The 23282-nt window shown below is 54.1% G+C and overlaps 1 protein-coding gene across 4 annotated transcripts; it reads right to left on the bottom strand.

The window, feature by feature from the left end:
* Positions 1–1643: 1643 nt before the first annotated feature.
* Positions 1644–22317, bottom strand: CDH16 (cadherin 16). Of its 4 annotated transcripts, none has more exons than XM_019455690.2 (18): positions 22198–22317; positions 21154–21211; positions 20806–20889; positions 20013–20168; positions 19804–19942; positions 19289–19447; positions 18331–18527; positions 17579–17701; positions 17215–17365; positions 16771–16998; positions 16615–16691; positions 16352–16540; positions 16009–16250; positions 15330–15463; positions 14362–14604; positions 14106–14213; positions 13679–13795; positions 1644–2613 (listed from the first exon to the last, which is right to left on the bottom strand). In XM_019455690.2, the coding sequence occupies exons 2-18, from the start codon at positions 21196–21198 to the stop codon at positions 2594–2596; spliced, it is 2412 nt and encodes an 803-aa protein (XP_019311235.2). In that variant the 5' UTR covers positions 21199–21211; positions 22198–22317; the 3' UTR covers positions 1644–2593. The 4 variants fall into 4 exon arrangements, with proteins under 4 accessions (XP_019311235.2, XP_019311236.2, XP_019311233.2 ...); XM_019455688.2 differs by lacking the exon at positions 1644–2613 and adding an exon at positions 12506–12854; XM_019455687.2 differs by lacking the exon at positions 1644–2613 and adding an exon at positions 12506–12854 and having other exon boundaries at positions 22176–22230.
* Between the last annotated feature and the right edge of the window lie 965 nt (positions 22318–23282).

The following is a 23282-nucleotide window of genomic DNA, read 5'->3' on the forward strand; positions in this document are numbered from 1 at the left end:
GACGGCCTCTATGGGTGCTTCTTAAAATGCAATCCAACTATTAAGTTATTAACACTTTAGGGTGGACTTGAAGAAGAGCAGATTTGAGGGAGGGAAAAGTGGAAAAGGGGATGTCTGAGGTTTGATGAGGGTAACAGGAAGAGCTATTTCCCTCTTTTTAATGACATAAAACAAGCCCAGAGACTGAAAAACTTGCCCCTGACATCATGGTAGGGCCAGGATTTGAACCGAGTCCACAGACCATCCACTTGTCCCTATACTGGCCCCTTTAGAAAGGGAACGTGATGCATGAAAAATCTTCATTGCACAGTTTTGGCCCAGGGTGGGTGGGGATGGGATAGAGAAGTAGGTGGTGCTGAAAACAAGCTAGATATACTTAACATATGTGTTCCAATATCCCATCATTTCGGAACACAATAAAAATATAAGGGAAAAAATACAAGGGAAACAGAATTAAATTTTAAAAATTGAGTTCTTTGGGCTCTTTCCAGGGGGAGGAAGTAAATTTATGCTATTTCTTTCATCTCTATAGATTTTTTGTTTTTATTTTACTTGATGCTACTCAATGCCCTAAAGTAGTTCCTGTCCTGCTGATTGTAGAATGAGTGAAGAAGGATTGGGGGAGGGACAGATGGGTGGATGATTAAGGGAGCGGCAGATAAGAGGAACCAGCAAAAGAGAGGTCAGAGGAGTAGCAGGAAAACTGTGAGTGGTGGTGTAAAAGTGAGGAGAGGGGTCAGGAGCTCTGTTACCAGAAAAACTGCGGGTGTGGATAGATGGAAATGAACAAGTGATTTTAAAGGCATCGCTAAGGAGAGGAATTCTCATTTGGGACTCAGGACACAGGATGGGCCTGGCTGCGAGGTGGAGATGATGGGTTGGCTCTGTGACAAGAGGCTGGCTGAGTTGCTGGGATGACCCTTCCTCTGAGACAAAGGTGTGCAGCAGGTAGGGGGACAGGGGAACATCATCAAGCCAACATGTCCTTGCCTTTTGGGAGGGGAGAGTATCCATGGGTGGTTCATTTGGCGTTTCCAGGGCTTTGCTAACTCCAAAATTGGCTTTGGCATGGAGGCATGGAGTGGCTGGGCCTTTTCTGAGCTCTGCCTTTTGGCTCACTCAATCCTAAGGATGATGGGAACCCCAATGGGAAGCCCTCGGCTTGGCTGGCACCTCCAGCGCAGGCCCTTTGCTGTGGGATTCTGCCGAGACCGTGTGAGACAGGAAGCTGCCTCTAGATGTCGCCATCTGGCCATGTTGGTGCCGGCCGCAGCTGGAGTGGGAAGATCATATTCCATGGGGCCCTGAGGCACAGCCCTGCCAGAGCAGGGGCTCCCTGGGACTGCAGCCTGGGACACCTTTCAGGGAGCCTCATCAGACCCCAGATATCCTTGGAGCTGGAATGAATGCGGGGTGGGAGAAGAACCCTGTCCTGTAATCACTCAGCCCTGCTTTGTGGGAAGAGGGCTGCTGGGGACCTAAGACAGCCAGAGCCAGGTGGTGAGCTTTACGTGGGGAGGAAGTAGCTGCTACCTTTTCCAGTCTGCCCCAATGTGGATGTTCCCCTCTGTGGACTGCCCCTCACTTCTGAACCCTTCCCACCTCCTCTTCCTGCTTCCTGCAGCCCCCCCAGCAGCTCGGGGGTCTACTTTCTCTTGCCCAGCCCCAAGAATGGTCCAAACCACCTTTACCCTCCCACCCGCACACAGCAGTTGCCCCTCCAGTCAACTCCACCCAGCACAAGGCAGCCAGAGTGATGTGGGTCAGACCCAAATATTATGTATCACTCATCTGCTCCATACCTTCCAGGCTATCCCTCACCCTTGGGAGAAAGCTCAGCATCTTCCCCCCCTGCCTCCTCGGACTCCTCCCCAGGTGTGCAGATACCATAGTCATGCAGGGAGAAAGGAGAGAAGAGAAAGAGGTCTTTCCTCCATAACCTGAAGTCACGTCTTCCAAGAGTCAGGCTGCTCCCTGGTCACTCCTGGCAGGGAGCCTGGAACCCTCCACCTCTTGCTCCTTGTGGCAGTTTTAAGGATGACCACAGATTCTTTGCTGCTCCTTCCACCGAGCTTTAGGGTCTAATTCTCCTCCTCTTGAATCTGGGCTGAATTTAGCAACTGTGACCCTGGGGATGGACATTAGTGTGCAGCAGTCTTGATAATTGGTAAGTCTGAGAGATGGTTGTGATGGTTAATTATATGTGCTAACCTGACTGGGCTAAGGGATGCCTAGAAAACTGGTAAAATATTATTTCTGAGTATGCCGTGAGGATGTTTTCACAAGAGATTAAATCAGTAGACTGAGTAAAGGAGTGGGTGGGCATCAGACAGTCCACCCAGGGCTGGAATGGAGCAAAAAGGACAGAAACATGCTGTCCATTGAGCTGGGACATCCATCTTCTGCCCTTAGACATCTGGTGCTCCCCGTTCTCGGGTCTGTGGACTCTGACTGGGACTTACACCATTGGCTCCTCTCGTTCTTAGGCCTTCAGCTTTGGACTGGAACCACGCCACTGGCTTTCTTGGGTCTCCAGCTTGCAGAGAGCAGAGCGTTGGACTTCTCAGCCTCCATAACCACATGAACCAGTCCCTCACAGTAAATCTGGCAACCCTATGAAGCAAGTATTTTTTTTAATGTTTATTCATTTTTGAGAGAGACAGACACAGAGACAGAGCATGAGCAGGGGAAGGGGAGAGAGAGAGAGGGAGACACAGAACTCAAAGGAGGCTCCAGGCTCTGTGCTGTCAGCACAGAGCCCAACGGGGGGCTTGAACTCACTAACTGTGAGATCACGATCCAAGCTGAAGCTGGACGCTTAACTGACTAAGCCACCCAGATGCCCCGAAGCAAATATTATGAACCCATTTTACAGATGGTGAAACTGAGCCTGGAAAAGAAAAACGATATGCTCAAGGTCACAAAACTAGTAAATGTGGAGCTGAGTTTCGAGCCCTGGTATCTGACTTCAAAACTACCTCTTAGCTTTCATGTGATTGTCTAAGCAATCACGCAATTCTGTTGAATACCTAGTCATCTGATAAAAAACAAACAAACAAAACAAAACCAAAAAACCAAACAAAAATATGCTCTACCCATTTCCTTAAAGCCTGGCAGGAAGGAGTGAGCTGTTGGTCCGTGGAAGCATTCTAGCAGAAGCCAGAGGAGTATTTGGCAAGATGTGGATTGGATGGACTGTGGGGAATCCCATCCTGAGGCTGGACCCTCTGCTTCTGCCTGGAGTGGGGCTGTGTGCATGCAACACAAGACGGCCTCTGCGTATGGCCTTTACTTGTATCCCTGGTCAGCCTGGCCTGTGGGGGTTGGGAGGGCAAGAGCAGGTGGAAGCGGGGGGTGGGGCGGGAGGGAAGGGGTTGCTTGTCTCGAGCAGGCAGGAGGGACTAGCAGATCACAGCCTGCCTTGCTTTCCTGTCCTGGTGGCCCTGGACTGGTCTCTGCCCCCCGCCCCCCCTCCCTGCCCTGGGCTTGGAACCTCTGGCTTGGGGGAGAGCCCAGAACTATTCACCCACACTGTGAAGCCTGCTCTCCTGCCCAGCACCTGTCAGAATTTATCAGAGAGAGAAAGAGAGGGAGAGGGTCAGCCAACTGCATAAGGGGGGTTGAACAAAAATGGCCATGGCACTGGTGTTGGTTAAGAAAGAGAAACTGAATACTGCTGACATGTCCTTCTTCAATATACTGGACAAAGACATTCTGGTGCATCCATCTGGTGGACTTTAAGTGACAGTTTAAAAAGCAATCTTTATTATTAGACAGGAAATTGCTAAATGTAAATACTGTAAGTGGGGGTGGGATGGGAAATCACATTATGAAACAGAATGTACAGTGTGACCCCAAGTGAAAATCCTTTCCCCCAGCCCTCACACATGCTCCCTCCACCAGCTCCCTCGTGACTTAGCCCACGGGCCAGGGGCTGGAGGAGGGGAGTATGACTATATTGGGAAGGGGATGAGATCACCGAGAGGCTGGCTGATTTAGAACCGGGTAACTTTTTCCACCCATGTGGCTCTCAGAGGTTTCTGCACTGGCTCATAAACCTTGGTGCCAGCCTGCAGGGTGGAGGGGAACCATGTTCCCCTCCACAGGGGGTGAAGAAGGTGGCTGCAGCTGGAGAGGGCACAGGTGCTGGGCTAAAGTTGAAATAAAATGACAGAGTAGGTCTGGGAGTACCCAGGGCCCTGGGGGGACCTTCCAAGAGCTTTGCTCCCAGCAGATCTGAGTGTTCCAATGACTCCCTGGAGAACTTTGTGGGCAGAATGTGCATTTTGTGGGTGCAGGAATATCCCAGAGGTGGCCACCTTGTGGCAAGCTGAGCTGGGTTCCCCTGGGCCCAGCTGTAACACCCTGTTATGTTTTGAGATTCCTATTCGGCAGCCTGGCCCCCTTGCTGAGAGGACTCCCCACCCCCCTCATCCCACCCACACCCCCCACACCCCCCTCATTCTCCCACCTCCCTACTCCCCACCCACACACCTGGTTCCTGGCCAAACCCTGGGAAAACCCTGGTGGGAGTACCTGTGAAGGAAGAGGCCTGGGCTAGGAAAGCAACTGGTTCCAATTTCAGCTCAGCAACTAACTGAGTCAAGTTCAACTACCGCCCTTGACCTCAGTGCCCATCAGACTCCCTCAAACCTGTGCTCCAGCCTCACAGAAATGTCACAGTATGCCACAGCATGTCCCAGTCCTCTGATATTTTGCCCAGGCAGTTGTCCCAGCCTGGCTACCCTTCCCTACTCCAGCTTCATTTGTCAGCTCCCACGCCCTGAGCTGGGTCAGGCGCCATCTCTCCCTAAGTCAGCGTCCATCACACTGGCTGGTCCATGTCCATCGAGGCTGACCCTGAGGGCAGGGGCTGGCTCCAGGGAAAATGCTAGGACATGTGGATGAGGGAAGGGGAGGGCCCCTGGAAGGCTTGAGGAGTCAGGGGAGGACCAACTGTGAACCCAGTACTGTCCTGTGCTGGGGCCTCGAGCAGGACCTTGGGAGCCTCAGACCCCTCACACTGCACAGCAAACAGTAAAAGAACATTGTTTGAGGTACCCTGACCTGGACTTTGTAGGCGAGGAGCAGGAGCTGGACAGAACCGGAATGAACCAGACCGTCCCCTCCTTAGCCTGAGCCCTGGGCAGCAGGGCTGGGAATGGAATTCTCCAGTTGGATGGAGTTTTTCCTGGAAAATCCCCACAAGCCCTTCCAGAAACGTGCTTTTGTGCCTGACTCTGACTCCTTCAGAATGGTGGGTAAGAGGCCTTTTGGCAGCTGGGGTATGCAGACAAGCCCCTTGTCTTCTCTGGACCCCGAGGCTTGCACTCTGGGACAGCAGAAATGGAGGTTCACACATATATTGATCACATCTGTCAGCTTCACAGAGTTCTCTCAACTACCCTGAGAGGCAAGGATTAAGATCCCTATCATTTGAGCAGGAAGCTGATGCTTGGAGATGCCAAGTGGCTTGCCCAAAGTCACACAGCTGAGTCAGGAATCAAGTGAAGCCCACCTATCAAGGGTTGGCCTGAGGATGGCTCCAGTTCCCACATCCTGTTCAGGATTCCTGAAAGGGCAGGGTGAACCTGCAGGCCAAGGATGTCACTTCCAGCTCAGTCCACTTGACCAAGCCTGGCCTGGCTCTGTGCCTGCCACTCTCAGAATAACCCTGGTGGTTCTGGGCATGGATTGCTGGCCATCACCTGGGACCTATTTCTGTCCTTCGGGTAACAAGGAAGTCTCACCTTGTGCAGTAACCGCTGGGAGCAAGGGTGGAACATGTGACCCCCCCAACCCTAGCTGACCTTGCTGCCCTGCTGGGAAATGACACCAGAAGGGAAGGGGGAAACCTGGCTCAGCCACTCTCCCTGTGTCTCCCTTCCCAGCCACTTCCCAGAATCTGGCTTTCTACCCCATCCCTTCTCCCCCTCTTCTTGGCAAACCCCATTCTCATGCCCCCGCCCCTGCCCTGCCACCACACACTATGACCAGGAAGCCAAGAGTATCTTCATTTCTCCTCGTGACCCATTGCCAAACCTTATGCACCTGAACAGCCAGAAAATTCCTCCTCACATCTAACTATGGAAACAAGCTCATTTCTGTAGGTTTAATCCAGAGGGTTCTAGAATCCAGGTGCAGGAGCCATATGGGGATCCATCATTTAGAACTTGACTTTCAAAATCTGGAGCCCTGAAATCCTATGGGGCAGGGATTGATGGTATTGGAGATGACATAAGCTATACCCCAGACATTCAGAAAGGTCGAGTGCAATCTCAGGGATCCGGGATGCATAGCCGGTACCCCAGTAGAGTCGGAGGAGCTCCTTTCTGCTGCAACCAGGTGTGTGTGTGGCCAGGGCGGGGTGAGTATTGTTACCTGAACTCAGCAACATAAGATAAATGCATTAAAAAAAAAAAAAAAAAAAAGACCAGAAGGAAACCAGATAAAAATGTTACTGTAACAACAAAAACAAGAATGACTGTAGCTGTCATGACACTAATAAATAATAGTAGCTATTGCCATTTTTTGAGGGCCAGTGATGTGCCAGCCCCTGCACTAAGTAAGGGCTTTGCTTGTATTATCTCAGTTAATCCCCACAATGTGCTTTTCTCTTCGCAGTGGTAGCCAGCGGCCTGTGGGTGAGCTCTGTAAATGAGGTTGGTTTTTGCCTGGTCTGCAGCTTCCCTGGAGGCAGACGGACAAGCCCTCAGCCCAATACACAGGGGACGCTGTGCTCTCCTGACAGGCAGTGCTGAGTGTCAGAGGGTGTGGCTAGCCCCCTAGGGGATGCCTTCCAGGAGCCAGCCAGGCCCACAGAGCTGACTTCGGGCCCCCACTTGGCCCTACTCCTGTAGGCGTTGGGGCTTGAAATAGTGGCCGTTTGAGAGCTGACAATCAAAGGGCAGCTAAAAAAAGTCCCCTCAGTCTGGGCTCTGTCGCACACGGCTCTTAAGGCCTATTTTGGGGGAGAGGGTGACGACGTGCCAATGGAAAATCCATGAGGCGGGAGTCTCCAAGGTGAGGGACCTATGCACCTCCCTCTCCCCATCCTGGTGGCCCACTAGAGCATACGTGCGTGCACACGTGCACACACACACACATTTGCTGCCCTTAGCCTGGATTCCTAACAACTGGACTTTGTCATTCTTACAACATCCCAGAAAAGGGATGAGGAAACCGAATCTCAGAGAGGGGAAGCAGCTTGCACAAGGTCACACAGCCTAGAATTGGGCAGGACACAGTACTCACAGTATTGTGCTCACAGGACTGTGCTCTTCTCATAGAGGCAGCCTCCACCTACAGCCTCACCAGGGAAACCAATACATTGTCTTCAGGGGCATCAGAGGCTTCAAGGTTGTGTCTTATGGTTGGGACTGGGTAAGAAGCTGAGGACGACCTGTGGGTCTTGATGACCACATGGGAGGAAGTCCCACTGGAAGTCCCAGTTCTGATGGGACTCGCCTGGCTGTCAGAGAGGCAGCTGGTGCGGGGCCCTGTCCCAAATGAGCCCATCCCCCGAAACGTATTCATGTGACCATCCCAATGCCCCCCTGCCCAGGCCCCCAAATCCTGACAGTCCCTGCCAAGTTTCCAGAGAATGTGTCAGATAAGGGGCTGGTGCTCATGACTCCCTCCCACCCAGCCACTATCTCTGACCCTGTGGCCACCACTAAGTAGGTAAGAATAGCAACTGAGACTGGGCATGCACACAGGGACAGCACAGCAACGTCTTCAGGGAGGTACCCTGAAGTCCTGTCAGTTCTATCAGTTCTATCAGTCCTATCAGTTCTGGCCCCATCCAGCTCCTGCATCGTCCTGGGCCTGAAGTCCCACAACATCTTATGAGACAGCATCAGACCTTGTCCTCTGTCTCTGCTGCCTCAGTGGATACAATCTGGAAGGCAGCACGCCACCTTGTGGATGCCTGCCCTGAACCCTGCCCTCCACTGAGGAGCTGTGTGACCTAGAGCTGGACACTTGTCCCTCTCTGGGTCCATAAGCAGGAGAAGGCGGCATAGCAGCACCCCTGGAACATGGGAAACATCCAGCAAGGCCTCTCCAGGGGCTATGGCTCCTCATTGTCCTGGTAACCACAGGCTGGCCATCAAATACCCCCATGAACTTTGACCCTTTGACTTCCTGATGAGCGGGGATGTGGATGGGGTAAAGTTGTGGGAGTGCCTGGGATATGATCACAAGGTGGGGGGGGGGCATGTTGTGACTGAGTCCCCTCTCTGAGTCTCCCTGTGACACTCCTGTGGGTGTGCTCCACTGTGTAGCATGAGTGTGCGAGGGTGGCTGCATCACTCAGAGAGAAGAGGCTGTTGTCATAGAACCCAGGGTGAGCGTCACCGTGACATCCAGAGTGGTGAGATGTAGGGAGTTTTGTGTCCAAGTTCCTGAGTCACTGTGACACCTGGGGGTAATCAGCCCTCCCCCACCCCCAACCACCATCATGTCAGTGGCCCCTACATCTCCCACAGCCTGACTCACTGCATAGCTCAGACCTGGACCCAGGCCCTCCCCCAGCCTCCTCACCTCTGCTCCCAGCCTCTTTCCCCTCCTCATCTTCCCCTCAACACTAGCCCTGCCAGGTAGGCCCCCACAACCCTAGAAACCCTTTGGGCCCTCCCACATCTCTTAGGTCATCTCATTAGAAACATGCTATTCCGGGGCGCCTGGGTGGGTCAGTTGGTTGAGCGTCTGACTTCAGATCAGGTCATGATCTCACAGTTCGTGAGTTCGAGCCCCGCGTCGGGCTCTGTGTGGACAGCTCAGAGCCTGGAGCCTGCTTCGGATTCTATGTATCCCTTCTCTCTCTGCCCCTCCCCAGCTTGCACTCTGTCTCTCCCTCTCTCAAAAATAAATAAACATTAAAATTTTTTTTTTTTTTTTTTTTAAAGAAGAAGAAACATGCTATCCGCAGCAGCAGGACCTCTGGAAATGAAATCAGAGGAAGAACTGCCCTGGGGTGCAAGCTAGAGTCCTGGGGTGGGTACAGGTAGGTGTGGGTGGGGTGGGAGTCTCAGAGGTCCCCACACTCTTTTTTTGTGAGTGAGGGCCAGACCAGTCTCTGGGCCTCTCCCTTCAAGAGCCTTAATCTCTGGGGCTGGAAAAAGTTTAAAAATATCCTCATGTTTACATTCTTTCCAAGCCCGCCTCCCAATCCTCAGTGCTGGGTCCCTTTGATCTGGCCCTGTGCCTCTGGAAGGGGCCTGGGAGAGGGGGAGAATGAGTTCCCCACCGGGGCAGGCCCTGTGACTCCCTGAAGCTCTAGACCAGTCTGAACCCTATAAGACCTCTCAAAATCCCCTAGAGACAGCTTTAGAGCTGGCAGGGAGCCAACGGCTGAAGGGGGGTGTCTTGCCCAGGGTCACCCAGCAGGGCCGTGTTGGGGCTAGAGTTGGGGCTCCCCTTCATATTCCCTTCCTTTTTTTCTTTTTTTAATGTTTATTTTGTTTTTGAGAGAGAGAGAGAATAAGGGAGGGAGGGACAGAGAGAGAGTGAGACACAGAATCCGAAGTAGGCTCCAAGCTGTCAGCACAGAGCCCTACATGGGCTCGAACCCACGAACCATGAGATCAGAACCTGAGCTGAAGTCAGACACTTAACCGACTGAGCCACCCAGGTGCCCCTCATATTCCCTTCCTAAACCTTGGCCCTCATAGGGCCCCTGGGGAATGTGAGAGTACATGGCTGTAGGCATCTGTGGTAGGTACCCCACCCCCACAGTCTGTGGGCCAAGGAAAGCCACATGTACTGAACTCCTGCTGTGTGCCCAGCACTGTGTTAAACACATTTTCTGGTGATTATCTCATGTTGTCCTCTCAACAACTCCATTTTCGTGAAGCCCGTCTTATTAACAAAGAAACCAAGACTCAGAGAGATGAAGCGACTCATCTGGGAACACACAGCAAAGATGGGGCAGAGCCTGGATCATATGTTCGACCCATACTGAGCCACAGGTTTTCCCTCACCTTGTCTTAGCAGCTAGGCCCTGCCTGCAGAATGAGGCCCACCTTCCTAGTGTAATCTCTACTGACACTCACTGACCCATGGCCAAGCCCACAGACCAGTGCCAGCTCTCTGTTTCTCTCCCTCTGTGACCCAAGAGAAGCCACGCCCCCTCTCTGACACTTGCTTTCCTCTAAGCAAGGAAATAGGCTGGGGATCATGGAGAGGCTTATGTCCCCAGATTCTAGGGGAAACAGAGCCTGCATCCCTAGGGATTATGGACCTTACGGTCAGCCTGGAAGCCAAAGACAAAATCCCTCAAACTGGGGCAGGTGCCTTAATTCACCTCGGTGTCCTGTCATTCACTCTTCCCTTGTTGGTACCCCACCAACCCGCTTACCAACCCATCCACCCATTTACCCATCTACAATCCGCTGACCTACTCACCCATTCACTCCGCCAATCATCCACCCGCCCACCTATCCACCTATCTGTCCATCCAGAATGAAGGACCTGAGAGCAGGGTGATTCCAGGGTTCCAGCTCAGGTGCTGCATCCCACTGGCTGGATGAATTTGGGAAGGTTTCTTTACCTTTTTGTGATTCACTTTCTCAACTTTACAAAAAGGAACTGGCCCAGATGATCTCTAATGCCCTTCTCAGGGATTTCGTGGGAGCAGAGGCCCGCTGAAGGCTGTGGACACTTCAGGAGAGGTAACTCGAACCTCTGCCAGATAGTCCTACCTTGCACTCTGCTTCCGAGACTCTCAGCTGCAGCCCTGAACCTCTCTGACCTTCAAGAAACTCCACTAGCATGGGACGCCTGGGTGGCTCAGTCTGTTAAGCATCTGACTTCATCTAAGGTCACGATCTCACAGTTTGTAGTTTGAGCCCCATGTTGGGCTCTGTGCTGACAGCTCAGAGCCTAGAGCCTGCTTTGGATTCTGTGTTTCCCTCTCTCTCTGCCCTTTTCCTTCTTGCACTGTGTCTCTTTCAAAAATAAATAAATAAATAAATAAATAAACAAACAAACATTTTTTAAAAAAAGAAGCTCCACTGGCAAATGGGGCCGACAATCCTGCCCTTTCAGGTTGGTGGGAAGATAAGATGCCACCTTCAAAGAGCTTTGCACCTTGGAGACTTCTAAGTGGGTGCAGGAGGAGTAGAGGATCCTGGGAGAGGAGAAGGAAGCTCTGCTTGGACCGAGTTGGCAGAGCCTCATGTTGGGGAGTGTGTGTGTGTGTGTGTGTGTGTGTGTGTGTGTGTGTACGTGTGCACGCCCCGGGCGGAGAATGGCTGGGACCAGCCTCAGAGTTCATCCCTGGGCTGGGGATCCTCCCTGAGTCAGGCTCTAGAGGCCAGCCAGGATGCCCATCCCATCTCTCTTGGCTGCTCTTGGCCCCCATCCCACAGAATCTGCCAGGAGTGGAGAGATTATCTCCTAAAAATAGGGACTGGGCCTCACAGAGGTTGTTTTTCTCCCTTCCCCGTGATTTACCATCATCAGCTAAGGGTGCCTGGGACAGCAAGTCCCACCCTAGTTCCCCAGAGACTGTTGGGATGGGTGTATAGGAGATCAGCATGTGTCTGGGGCCAGTCAAGGGTCAGGGATTGGAGGTCAGCCTCAGCAGGGCACCAGGGCCAAGGCTTAATCTTGGGCAAGGGGAAAGGGTTCATTTGGGGCAGGGGGAACTCCAGGGTGAGCCATGGGGGTTCCTATCCACCCCAGTGCTGCCCCTTCTCTGACTTTCTGCAGAGCCCCTCATGTACTCACCAGCTTGTATATGAAATCCAAAGGTGCTCTGGGGCCTGCACGGGGGCAGAGGGACCCATTCCCAAGCTTACCTCTCTTGTTCCAGCCACATTAGGCCCTCATGATTTCTTTTCAGCCCTATTTAGGCCCCACTTAAGACTGTGGGACCTCTGTCCACTCATGTGTAGGTGACTCACACAGATACAGGAGTGTGCTCACACAGGAGCATAGGACATGGACTCACCGATGCCCTCCCCTAGCAAATATGATGTCCCAGAAAACACAGAATACACTTTCAAGGACATCCTCCTCAACCGTCACCTAGTCAGAGTTGACCCAGCAAGGGGCTGCAGCCATGGTCTCCAAATGCCCATAGAAATAACCCACCTTGGGGTGTCTGGGTGGCTCAGTCAGTTAAGCATCTGACTCTTGATTTCAGCTCAGGTCATGATCTCACGGTTCGTGGGTTCGAGGCCCCCACGGGGGTCTGTGCTGACAGCATGGCGTCTGCTTGGGATTCTCCCTCTCTCTGCTCCGCCCCCATGCACATGTGCATCACCCCCAAATAAATAACTATTTTTAAAAAAGAAATGACCCACTTTGCTCCAACCTCAAGTTTTCACCAAAAACCAATATGATGTCCCCATGTTTCTCCTCAAAGGGGACCCCAGGCTTGTCCCTCAAGCCCCTAGACCCTTTCTGTGCAGCAGGAGATGGGAAAGGACTCAAGGTACATGGGTACCTTGGACATGGGTAATGCACACACGCACATGACAGACACAGGCACAGCAGCCCCTTAGAACACATGCCCTGCTCTCTGAGGCTTTATTATTGGACAAATGTGCCACCATTTGGAGCACTCCCATGGGCAGCCCATAAAGTCAGTGGTCAGGCTCTACAGACTTGTGTGGTGATGTTGCCTCCACTCTAGGGCGGTGAAGGGGCTTTTACACTGTCCTAGCCCCCGGTGATCAGCAGTCCTGGGCCCCTCCCAGTGGACTCAGATGGAAAGGTCAAGTTCCCAACTGGGTCTGGCTGGACCATTCAAACCACCGCCTTCAGGGGCACGCTGTCCACTGGCTGATCTAGGTCCTTCTTCCTTGCCAGGCTCAAGTGAGTGAAGATGAGGATAAGGAAGATGCCTGAGGGGCCCAAGAGGGATGGATCAGCTCTCAGAAGGGGCCATGGGACTTGTCCACCACCAAAAACTGCCTGCTTTGGTATTGGTTTAATAAGGAAGCAAGGTTTCCTAGACAGCATCCCCAAGTCTAGACTGGGTTTGGCTGTCGTCCTGGTGCCAGAAGAAGCCTGACTGCTTGGCCTGCAGCTGCCCCAGAACACCCCCACCTCCAAAGTCCCCTCCTCTGGGGAACAGTTTGGGTGGGAGTCATACGGGAGCCAGTGAGTTGTTCCCATGGATCTCTGAGAGATAGGCACATGGTCCTTTGTGGTAGAATTGACAAAAAAAAAAAAAAAAAAAAACCCAAAACCAAAAAACAACAACAACAAAAACAGCCAGGAAAAAAATCTATAGGGATAAAAAAAAATTCAAGGGGATAGAGAGGGAGGCTTGGACTAAAGGGAATAGGCTGGAAAGACCTGGGCTCTGTCTGTCATATTCTGGCTGTGTAACCTCTGACAAGTCACTTAACCTCTCTGAGCCTCAGTGACCTCAAATGGAAAATAGGGAGATGCCAGGATCTACCTCACAGGGTTGTGGGGAGAATTCAGTGTGACAATCCTATATTTCACAGCCAATGTATAATAATATAATAGTAAATGCTGTTATCAGCGATGACAGTGATGATGACTGTGATGGCAGGAAACAGGAGCATAATGACTAGGACAGTTGTGGGGTTCCCTCTCCAGTCCTGGGGGGCATCAGGGGACAGGGCGCTGTGCATCTGGAGGCCGTGACTCCAACCATCCATCACCCTCCCCCACTCAAGAGCTCAGCATCCATTACCTATCGCCATCAAGGTGCCCACGAGGATGCCCACGGCTGACAGCTTCGTGGGCATGCCCTTCATGCGGCCCACCTTTCGCATGCACTGTCCCTCTACGTTGCAGCGACACACGATCACTAGGGGACAGGGGGCAGGGGACGAAGGTAAAGGCGGTGGGGGAGGGTTCTCCAGCTGCTCAGCAGCCCCAGTGCAGCCGGCTAATACACATTTTTGTGCACACAAACGTATTTGTGTTGGGGGCGGGGGGAGTACACTCCTCTATGTGTGTGTCTGTGTGCACGAGCTTCCGTGCACCTGACCACAGATGTGCAGGCATGCACAGGTATTTGCGGTCCGTGTGAACCAACATTCATGTGTTCCCAGCCCCTCCCCCTGCATCAAAATGGTTCCCTCAGGAACTGCAGGCGCACGGAGCCCTGGCCTTACCTCGGATCAGGAGCTGCCACATCCGGGCATTGTGGCTGACAACTATGGGTACTACATGCTCACGTGGCTCCACCCAATGCAGGGCCAGAGTGAGGTAGGCATGGGAACCTGTTGGGACCACAAGCAGTGACCAGAGTCACTAGCCTGAATAGGCCCTAAGCCCAGCCCCACCCTCACAGTGGAAGGGCATCTCACTTCCAAGTGCCACACCACTTCCTGCCTTAGCCACAGTCTCCCCCACTGCCCCACCACACACCGTTGAGAGCCTGGAGGTGCCAATCCCGCTGCACTGTCGGGTTGGGACCAAGGGCAAAGCTGTAGGGACCATGTCCACCAGCCATATCAGGGTCCTCGCTGGGTCCACTGATAACCACACCATGGTCCTGGCGGGGTGTGCAGAGGTGTCGGGTGGGCACGTGGTTCAGAGTTGGGGCCCGGGAAGAAGGGGCCTTCAGAAAGTGGATCACGAGGGTTGCAGAGGCGCTCAGTGTCGGCTCATCTGCAGAGGAGGCAGTGCTGAGCCAGCCCCAGGCCCATGGATCTCACCCTGCTGAGTCTTGGCCTCACCTGCCCTACTCTACCCCTCCTGTCCATCCCCATCAGCATCCCCACGCCTGTCTCCTCCTCACAGTGCACCTTGCCCCCTTCACTATCCAAACAGCTGTCAGACCTTCCTGTGCTTTTCTGGATGCCAGGCATCCCCTCACCTCCTCCCAAGCCCCCAACCACCAGTTTCATGGCCCAACCGTGTGGAGATGCCCTGACTGTAGGGGAGTTCAGCTCTGTTGGGCCTGTCATATAGGACAGTCCAGCCCAGACCCGAGACCTGCTGCCCTAACATACCCGCCCCTGGGCCAGCTTTTCATCCTGTCAAAGTGGCATTCAGAGTTCTGGCTCACCTGCCATAGACACAGCCCCTGGCACTCCTTCCGCTTGCACAGGCCTCCAGCCTCTGCTCCTAACCTATATCTGAAGCCAACACCTGAGAGGCCCTCTAGGGCTAAGGGGCAGTGTTGGAGGACTGTAAGTATCTGAGGAAGGAGGGTGGTCTGAGAGGGCAGGCATCTCAGAGACTGACATTGGCCCCACCCCTCACTCCTCTTTCCTGCCTGGGCAGAGTAGATGCCAGTAAGGAGCCTGGGAAGAAAGCTCAGTCCTGCCCATCTATCTCTCTGCCTGAGGCTTACTCTCCCTCCCAGAGGCCCCACCACTGCCTGGCTGTACCTTCATACTGGGCCTCCACGAGCACTGTGTACATGTCCCCAGGCTGGGCGCCTTGTAGGGGCCGCGCGGTGTGCACCTCCCCAGAGACCTCCTTGATGCAGAGCCAGCCCTCTGAGTCATTGACCAGGGAGAACCTAAGGCCCAGAGAAGATGGGGGGCAGGGAGGCACTGAAACCATATATGGGGTCTTACTCAGGGACCCCCAGGGCCATGTGACCTGCTCAAGTTCCACATCATCTCTGTGACTCACTGGGCAGCAGTGCCCAGGGTGCTGAGTCTCCCTCCCCATCTTCAGGGGCTTGTTGAGGGACAAGGCTTAAATCATGGATACTGTGGGCGTTACTATCAGAACCTGGGGGGCCTGACTCAACACCACTAGTCCTGGGTCACCCCACAAAGGGACAGGATGGGGCCAGGGAACATCCTCATCTGTGCTGCGGTCTGGGTGGGGCATGGGGGAGGGCCCAGTCCAAGACAGCATGGGGAGGTGTCCTCTGAGCACCTAACACTCCTCTCCATGGCCTGTCCAGCTCATCCAGCTCTGACCCAACCTCAGGAGTCACAACCTTGGCATTAGCCATGGTTTGAGAAATATTCCAGGCCACAGATAATGTGAGTCCCCTCTGGCCCTGGGGGTCATCCCCTGGGAGCAGGGGAGGTCCAGCCCAGTAAGGCTCACCTGAGGGGACTGCTCATGGGGTCTGAGGGTTGGATGGTCAGCAGGAGGGAGCCAGCTGGGGTGCTGACTGGAACACTGGCCTCGTAGCTCTCCTGGTCCAACTTGGGGGGTGGCACCACCCTTTCCACAAGAATCGTCACTGTGGCTGTGGCTCCAGGGCCTGGGCCTGGCCCTACCAACTCTGCCACGCTCCGAACCACTACCACCAACTTGTGGCTTGAAGCTGCCTCATAGCTGAGGTTCTAGAACCAATGCAGCTGGGTCACTATTTGGGCCAGGGCATGGCACACTTGTGCATGCATATGAGTATACGCGTAACCCTTCCCACCCCCCAGCCCCTTACCTTGAGGAGTCGAAGTTGGACATGACTGGAGTCTGGTTCCCAATCCAGGCCGAAGGTCCCCTCCACGTCCTCCACCTCAATGGCAAAGTCCATGAGGCGGAAGGCAGGCTCAAGGTCAGCATCAGTGGCCGTGAGTGTGGCCACCAGAGTCCCAGGCTCTGCATCCTCAGGGAGGCTTATAGGCTCAACCTGGAGAGATTGTGGAGGGGCCGTGAGCCCCTCATCAGTGCCTTCCCAAGGTCTTCTCCCCTGTTCCTGCTTACCTGGGAATTGGTGAACTCGGGGGCATGGTCATTGATGTCTGTGATTGTGACAGTGACCTCACATGTGCTGCTGAGGCCTGAGGCAGGAGAGGACATGTTGGAGAGACCAGGATAGAAACAGAGGGAAAGAACCTGGGTCACCATCAGGGCACTTACCACCCTCTGCTCCTCCTAGGTCAGCAGCCATCACCTGAAGCAAGATGCTCTGGCCAGCCTGGAGGGCAGCGTCCCCAACTGTCACACTGCCTGAGGTGGAGTCCAGTTTGAAGGCTCTTCCCTCTGCTCCCTCCTCAGGCTCAGAGCTCAGCAGCCGATACACAATGTAGGAATTTGGGGAACCGGGGGCATCCAGGTCCTCTGCCAACATCCTAGTCACCTCAGTGCCTGTAAAGACAGTACCCACCTGGGTGGGACCACAGGCCAATCTGCAGGCCTCACTTTGCCCACTCCTCTTTTGGGCTGGACTGAACCTGAACTTGTGGAAGGGTAGGGACATTGATATAGGGGCCTGAGGCTGGTCCCATCCCAGAGAAGAGCAAGATGGGATGGTTCACAAGGACTTTAACCCTCCCGCATCCCCTGACAAGGCCCATAGCCCACCTGGAGGGCTGAGCTCAGGAATGCTGATTGGGGAACCGTGTAGGGGGCAGACAGGTGCATTGTCATTCTCATCCATCACTACCACACGCAGCTCCAGAGGTTCTGTGTAGTCCTCACCACGGGTATTCTGAGCCTGCACCTGGAGCAGGTACTGAGGTGGACAGTGGGGGTCTTCAGATGAAGGCCAAGGGCAGTTCCAGCCTGGCCTCAGTCTGGGTCCCTTCCAGCGGCCAGCTCCAGCTCTTCTGGGTGCTCTTCCACTGCCTCAGTGCCTGTGGGGGATGTGATACCCCCAGAAGCCAACTGGACAGTGACCAGGCACCCCTCAGCCTGCCCTCCTGGCTTCCCCCTCACCTCACCTCACCTCAGCCTGGGATTCTCGGTCCAGCTCCTTGCTCACGTAGAGTGTCCCCTCTGCATCCACATCAAAGGGTCCAGGGGGCTGGCTCTCCAGATGATAATGTACATCTCCCCCACTCCAGTGTACCTGGGAGGGGTCACAGAATAAGGGCACCCCAGGATGAGGGGCAGGCACAGCCCACATCAGCTCTTATGTCTCAACTGTGCCTGGGTAGGGAGCCTGGGCCCCTGCTCCTGTGTGACGTCAGGTAAGCTGCTATCCTCCCTGGAGTCCAGGTAGGGTCTTTTTGTTTGGGACACTCGTTGTTGTAGCAAGTCCAGCGTGGCCTTGCCCTGGTCCGAGCCCAGACCCTGCCCAAAATGCCTGAATGACCAGGTTGTTATTCTGTGCCCTCTCAGGCTGGGCCAGACCCGGGGCATTCCTCGAGAAGGTCTGAGACATTCCAAGCCCGGGTGACAATCCCCATGGCAGCAGAGGGTGGCAGCTGTTCTCCCTAAGGAACCTGGGGCAAGCTCAGGTCAGGGCCCAGAGCCACACTTGCCAGAGGATAGCAGGTGAGGGGCTGTGGGCCTGGTTCTGGGGCCTTGGATGCCCTACTCCATGATGGGAACTGATGGGGACGGTCGAGGGAAGAACATAGGTAGGAGGGGAGCAGGGGTCAAGCTGGGCCTCAGACCCACCCCCCAAATCTTGAGACTGAGGCCCAGATGTACCATCCATGGGGCTACTTCAGCCACTGACAGGCACTTACTCACCTGGGCAATGCGGTGTGGGTATGGAACTTTCAGATTCTCTGCCAGGTGGACAGGATCTAGGGGCACCCAGGTGTTCTCTACCACAGAGACATCTATGGTGGCTGTGGCCTGGTGGCCCGAAGCCTGGTCACCCATGTCCTTGACCTGTACCAATAGCTGGTAGGGCCCTTCCATATCCTGGTCTAGGCTGGTGCTTCCTAGAAGGGTCAGGATGGTCAGCTGAGCAGGAGTCCAGGACATCCTTCTCAGTGAGTTACCAAACACAAAGCCAAGCATATGGCAGGTGTCCAGGATACTTTCTTGGCCCAAGGGTAAGACTTTTAACACCATAGTGAGCACTCAAGCAGGACTTGAAAATTTGCAAAGCCATTTCCATATCTATCCACACAATGAATAGTTGATGGACTGGATGACTAGGATGGGGGTAGGGACACATGAGTGGTTGGGTAGTGATTAGATGACCAGTCAGATGCATGGATGGTTGACCAAATAAATGGATGGGAATTTGGGTGTGTGGATGGGTTAATCTGCATAGATGTTTGAATAGATGGACTACATGTGTAATGGTTGGGTGGTAGATGGGTGAATGGGTGACTGGCTGGGCAGATATATGGTTAGCTTTTCTTTCCCTATCATGTGCCTCTGGTCTGAATTCCCAGGTTCAGGTCTCCCTTACAATCTGTCCAAAGGTCTACCAGCAACATCCTGGCCTACAACCCCTCAGGTTTCTCCTAGCCTTGTCCCTTAGACTCAGGTGTCCAGGGTATAGGGCTGAGGTACTCCATTCACACCATTTTTTCTCTCCATGCACAAGGTTCAAGCCTTGTGCTTTGCTCTTCTCCACCCAGAATACTCTTTCTTCATCTCTAGCTCCAACCCATCCTACTGTTACGGCTCACATGCTGCCTTCCCCAGCTTTCTCTGACCTCTCTCCTCCTCACACCCAGCTCAGGCTCACCCTCAGGACTGAGGGCCAGAGCCCCCAGCCGAGGCTCCAGCTGGAACATGTCCGGGGAAGGCCGGGCTGGAGCCTGGTTCAGGATGTAGAATCGGAGATCTGAGTTGGCTGTGCCTGGCTCATCCTCGTCCAAAGCCTCAAGGAAGAGGAAGGGGATGCCTGGTGTGTGTGGAGAGGACAAACCATGAAAGGAGAAGGGGTTGGGGAGGGTTTCCCAAGCCTCCCCTATCTCTCCCTGGTACTTCCTTTCATATCCATCATCATATCAGGACTCTGGATGGGAGCCACAGCTTTTCACCCCACTTTTCAGGTGAACAGAGGCCAAGACTGGATGGGGCCAGAGGACTCTAAGGAGGGTGGGGGAAGAAGGTTGGGACAGAAATAGGAGGGGGGCACCTTGGATCCTGGCTGCCCTGTGCTTATGCTGGGTGTCTGGCCACCTCTTTACTCTCTCATCATTGCCCACATCATTGCCCACATGACCTTGTTGTTAGCCCGTTGCCCTGGGCACTCACCAGGCCTGGTGCCCTGGCTCAGCTGAACTCTGTAGATGGACTGAGAGAAGTGGGGCACCTGGTCATTCTCATCCTTCACATGCACAAGCACAGGCTGTGGGCCCCACAAGACATGTCCGTCCTCAGTCTCCAGGGTGACCTGGCAGGGAAGGATAGTCAGTGCCCCACCCTGCCTTCACTGTTCTCCCCTACATCTGGCCCAGCCATACCTGTAGCCGGTACTCCGCTTGCTCCTCGCGATCCAGGACCCTGGTCACCAGCAAGAAGCCAGACTCTGCATCCACAGCAAAGGGGCCCTCGGCTGTCATGTCCGGGTTTCCTGACAGCACCATCTTACCCTCAGTCTCCTCAGGGGGCAGTGGTAGCTGTTGGGGAGAACAGAGGTAAAGGCAGTGGGACCCAGGCCTGGGGGATGCCCCTCCACCCAATGACCCCATTATATATGTGGGGAGACTGAAGCTTAGAGAGGGCTAGCGCTTGCCTGAGGTCAAACAGCCATGAAGTCATAGGACTGAGATTCAAAGCCGGAGCTCTTTCCCCTGTACCTGATGCACCACAATACTCCCTGCCCTCCTTTCTAAACCTTGACACCCACCACCAATTGTTTATTTTTCTTTTTTTTTTAGAAATTTATTTTTATTTTTTTAAGAGAAAAGAGGGAGAGCAGGAGAGGTGCAGAGAGAGAGAAGAGACACAGAATCCGAAGCAGGCTCCAGACTCTGACCTGTCAGCACAGAGCCTGATGTGGGGCTTGAACTCGTGAACTGTGAGATCATGACCTGAGCCGAAGTCGGTCGCTCAACCAACTGAGCCACCCAGGCGCCCCAACCAATTATTTATTTTTCAACTTAAAACTCTACTTTCTTCTGGAATTGAAATTTTGTTACTCACTCACTATAGCACGTATTCTTGGGGAAGCAGGATTAAAAGAAAGAGATAAAATGCTGGAGGTAGGGGAAGCAGGACTTGGGGGTGGACAACCCACCCAGCTTTCAGGCTTACCTTGATCAGGTACAAAGGGAAATTTCCACCATAGTTTTCTGGGACTTCCACATACAGTTCTGCAGGCTGGGCCTCTGGGAGAACCTGGAGGAGGATTCTCACCTTGTCTCACAGGCAGCTGACAAGGAAGGGGAATTTCTGCCCCTTCCATAGGCCTGGCCATACCTTAACCCATCCACCCTCTGGTCTTTGACCTCCTGATCCCACAACAGGCCTATAGCCAGCTCTGAACGCCCTCCCACAACTAGTCTCTTCCATGGTCAGTGCAACTAGTCCAGGTGGAGTGGGGGACAAGGGTGCCAACACCCAGGGCCAGGATCTGAAGGAGTCGAGCAGGGTCCAGCTCACCTGGGCAACAGAGAGGTAAAGCAGCCACAGCCAGGCAGGGACCATGGTCAGGATGGGCCTGAAGGACACGGCAGTGAGGGTACAGCCAGGATCAGTAGGCACGGGGTCCCTCCCATTACTCTCCTCCTAGAGAGTATCCCTCCTCTCATCGCCACTCAGCCCAAGCCATGGCTTCCTCAAGCCCCACGGGTGCAACTTCCCCTTCTTCAGCTGGACCTCCTGCTACCTGTCACTATGGGGTAGTCAACCAGGTCTCCTCCTGTCTCCTATCCTTCTATACTCCCAGAGATGCCCCTCCCCATCCCACCCACTTGGACATTGCTCCCCACCCACTCCCATCCCTGTCCCCTGCCTCAGCCCATTCCACACAAATAGCCAGTGGGACCTCACGACAGACTGTCCTCCACTTTCTCCTCTTGGAGGGGCCTGTGGCTCCCCACTGCCTGCAGGGTAGCATCAAGCTCCTTGACCAGGCCCACCTAGGCCCCTAGGCCCAGCCATCCTGCCTCTTGGTTCTTGGCCCCACAAGGATCTCCATGGGAGTTTCACCTCCAGACCTTTGTCTCCTTCCCAACATAACCTCCCCAGCCTGTATGTAGATCCCAAAGTGCTAATTGCCCAGCAGCTCTGAATATCCCCAAAACTTGAATCTGGAAAGACCCTGAGGACTCTAAGTGTCACTTCCTGCAGTCACCTCATGTTGCAGGTAAAGCCTCAAAGGCAAGACCTGACCAAGGTCACAGAGGACTTGACCACAGGACAATCCCTCCTGGAACACAGGACTCATAGTTCAGGGTCTTGAGGTCTGTTTTTCTACACACTGCCATCCTTCACACACAGAGTCCCCTCGGGACAGGAGTCCTGCCCTCATCTTGGCATTTTTCAGCACTCAGCTTGGAGCTGAGCATGCAGAGCACGGACAACCACTCCAACCGCTCCTGGGAATTCTTCCCCTAACAGGGGCTGGACAGGGCAGTGTTTGTCCTTCCCCTACCACCAACCCCAGCCTCAGCCCTGCTCACCCCTCCACTCCAGGGACCTCACCCTCTGGTGACTCAGGCGGGCTCCCTTGGTCCAGCCGCCAGGCGAGAGGACTCCTTCTCCAGGGAGCACTGGCCAGGCCGGGATGGGTGGGGTAGGGCAGGGCGGACACTTGAGCAGGTAGGCGGTCCAGCCAGGCTTGCTCAAGAGTGGAAAACACCACTGGCCCACAGTAGCAGGCCCGGCCCTGCCCAGCCCCCCAAAGTTACTCATTGACTTTAGAAAGCTGGGGGCTGCTCAGCATCCATGACTGCCAGCCCCAGGAGGTTGGGAGATCATTGGCCTGGCACTTCTCCCATCCCTACACAGCCCAATGGGTATTTCTTGGCCCTATGGGCTTGGACATTACTTCTTTTTCTGTGGTTTCAGACTCGATCCCACTTCTCCCCCATGTACCAGCATCTGCAGCTCTATCTTGGCCCACTCTGTTCCTTTCGTAGGGAATGTCCTTCCCTCCCTTCATCTGTCTGATGAACATCTACTCAGGCTTCAGTACACAGCTCAGATATTTCTTTCTCCAGGAAACCTTCCCTGGGATCCCACGCTTGTTCAGGATTCTCTTCTGGGAATAATCTCTACTCCATGTAATGTGCTATCTCTATCAGAGCAGAGAAGACACCAGACTGCCATTGTCTCTTCTATCAGACTGGGAGCCCTCCAGGGCAAGTCTCAGGGACGCAGTAATGACCTTGCCCTTGCTTGGCCCTGGCAGCTCCTGCCTGGATCAAAAACAAGGAGGTTGCACATGAAGGATAAATGAACATGACTGAACTGGGTATTTGGGGCTCTAGACCACCCACCACTGGGACCAATGGGTGGAGCAATCAGCAGCCTTTGAGATCCCCTGAGGCTCCCTAAGGGTTCACACTAGCTGCTGACACTGACAGGGCTGGGAAAATGGACTGTCTCCTGCCTCTGAGAAGGAAGAGAAGATTGAGCCAGCTCAGGTGACCTTGAGGGAATTGCAGGGATTGCAAGAGGCCCCTTCCCCCATGAGGGCAGCCAAGTGGAGACAGGAAAAGTTTCTGGGGCCTGGGAGTCGTGTGTGGGAGGGTCAGGAGGATGTGTGGGAAGGGTCAGGGATACCA

Source organism: Panthera pardus, unplaced genomic scaffold (assembly GCF_024362965.1).
Source record: "Panthera pardus isolate Hobbes unplaced genomic scaffold, ASM2436296v1 HiC_scaffold_19, whole genome shotgun sequence".
Lineage (NCBI taxonomy): Eukaryota > Metazoa > Chordata > Mammalia > Carnivora > Felidae > Panthera > Panthera pardus.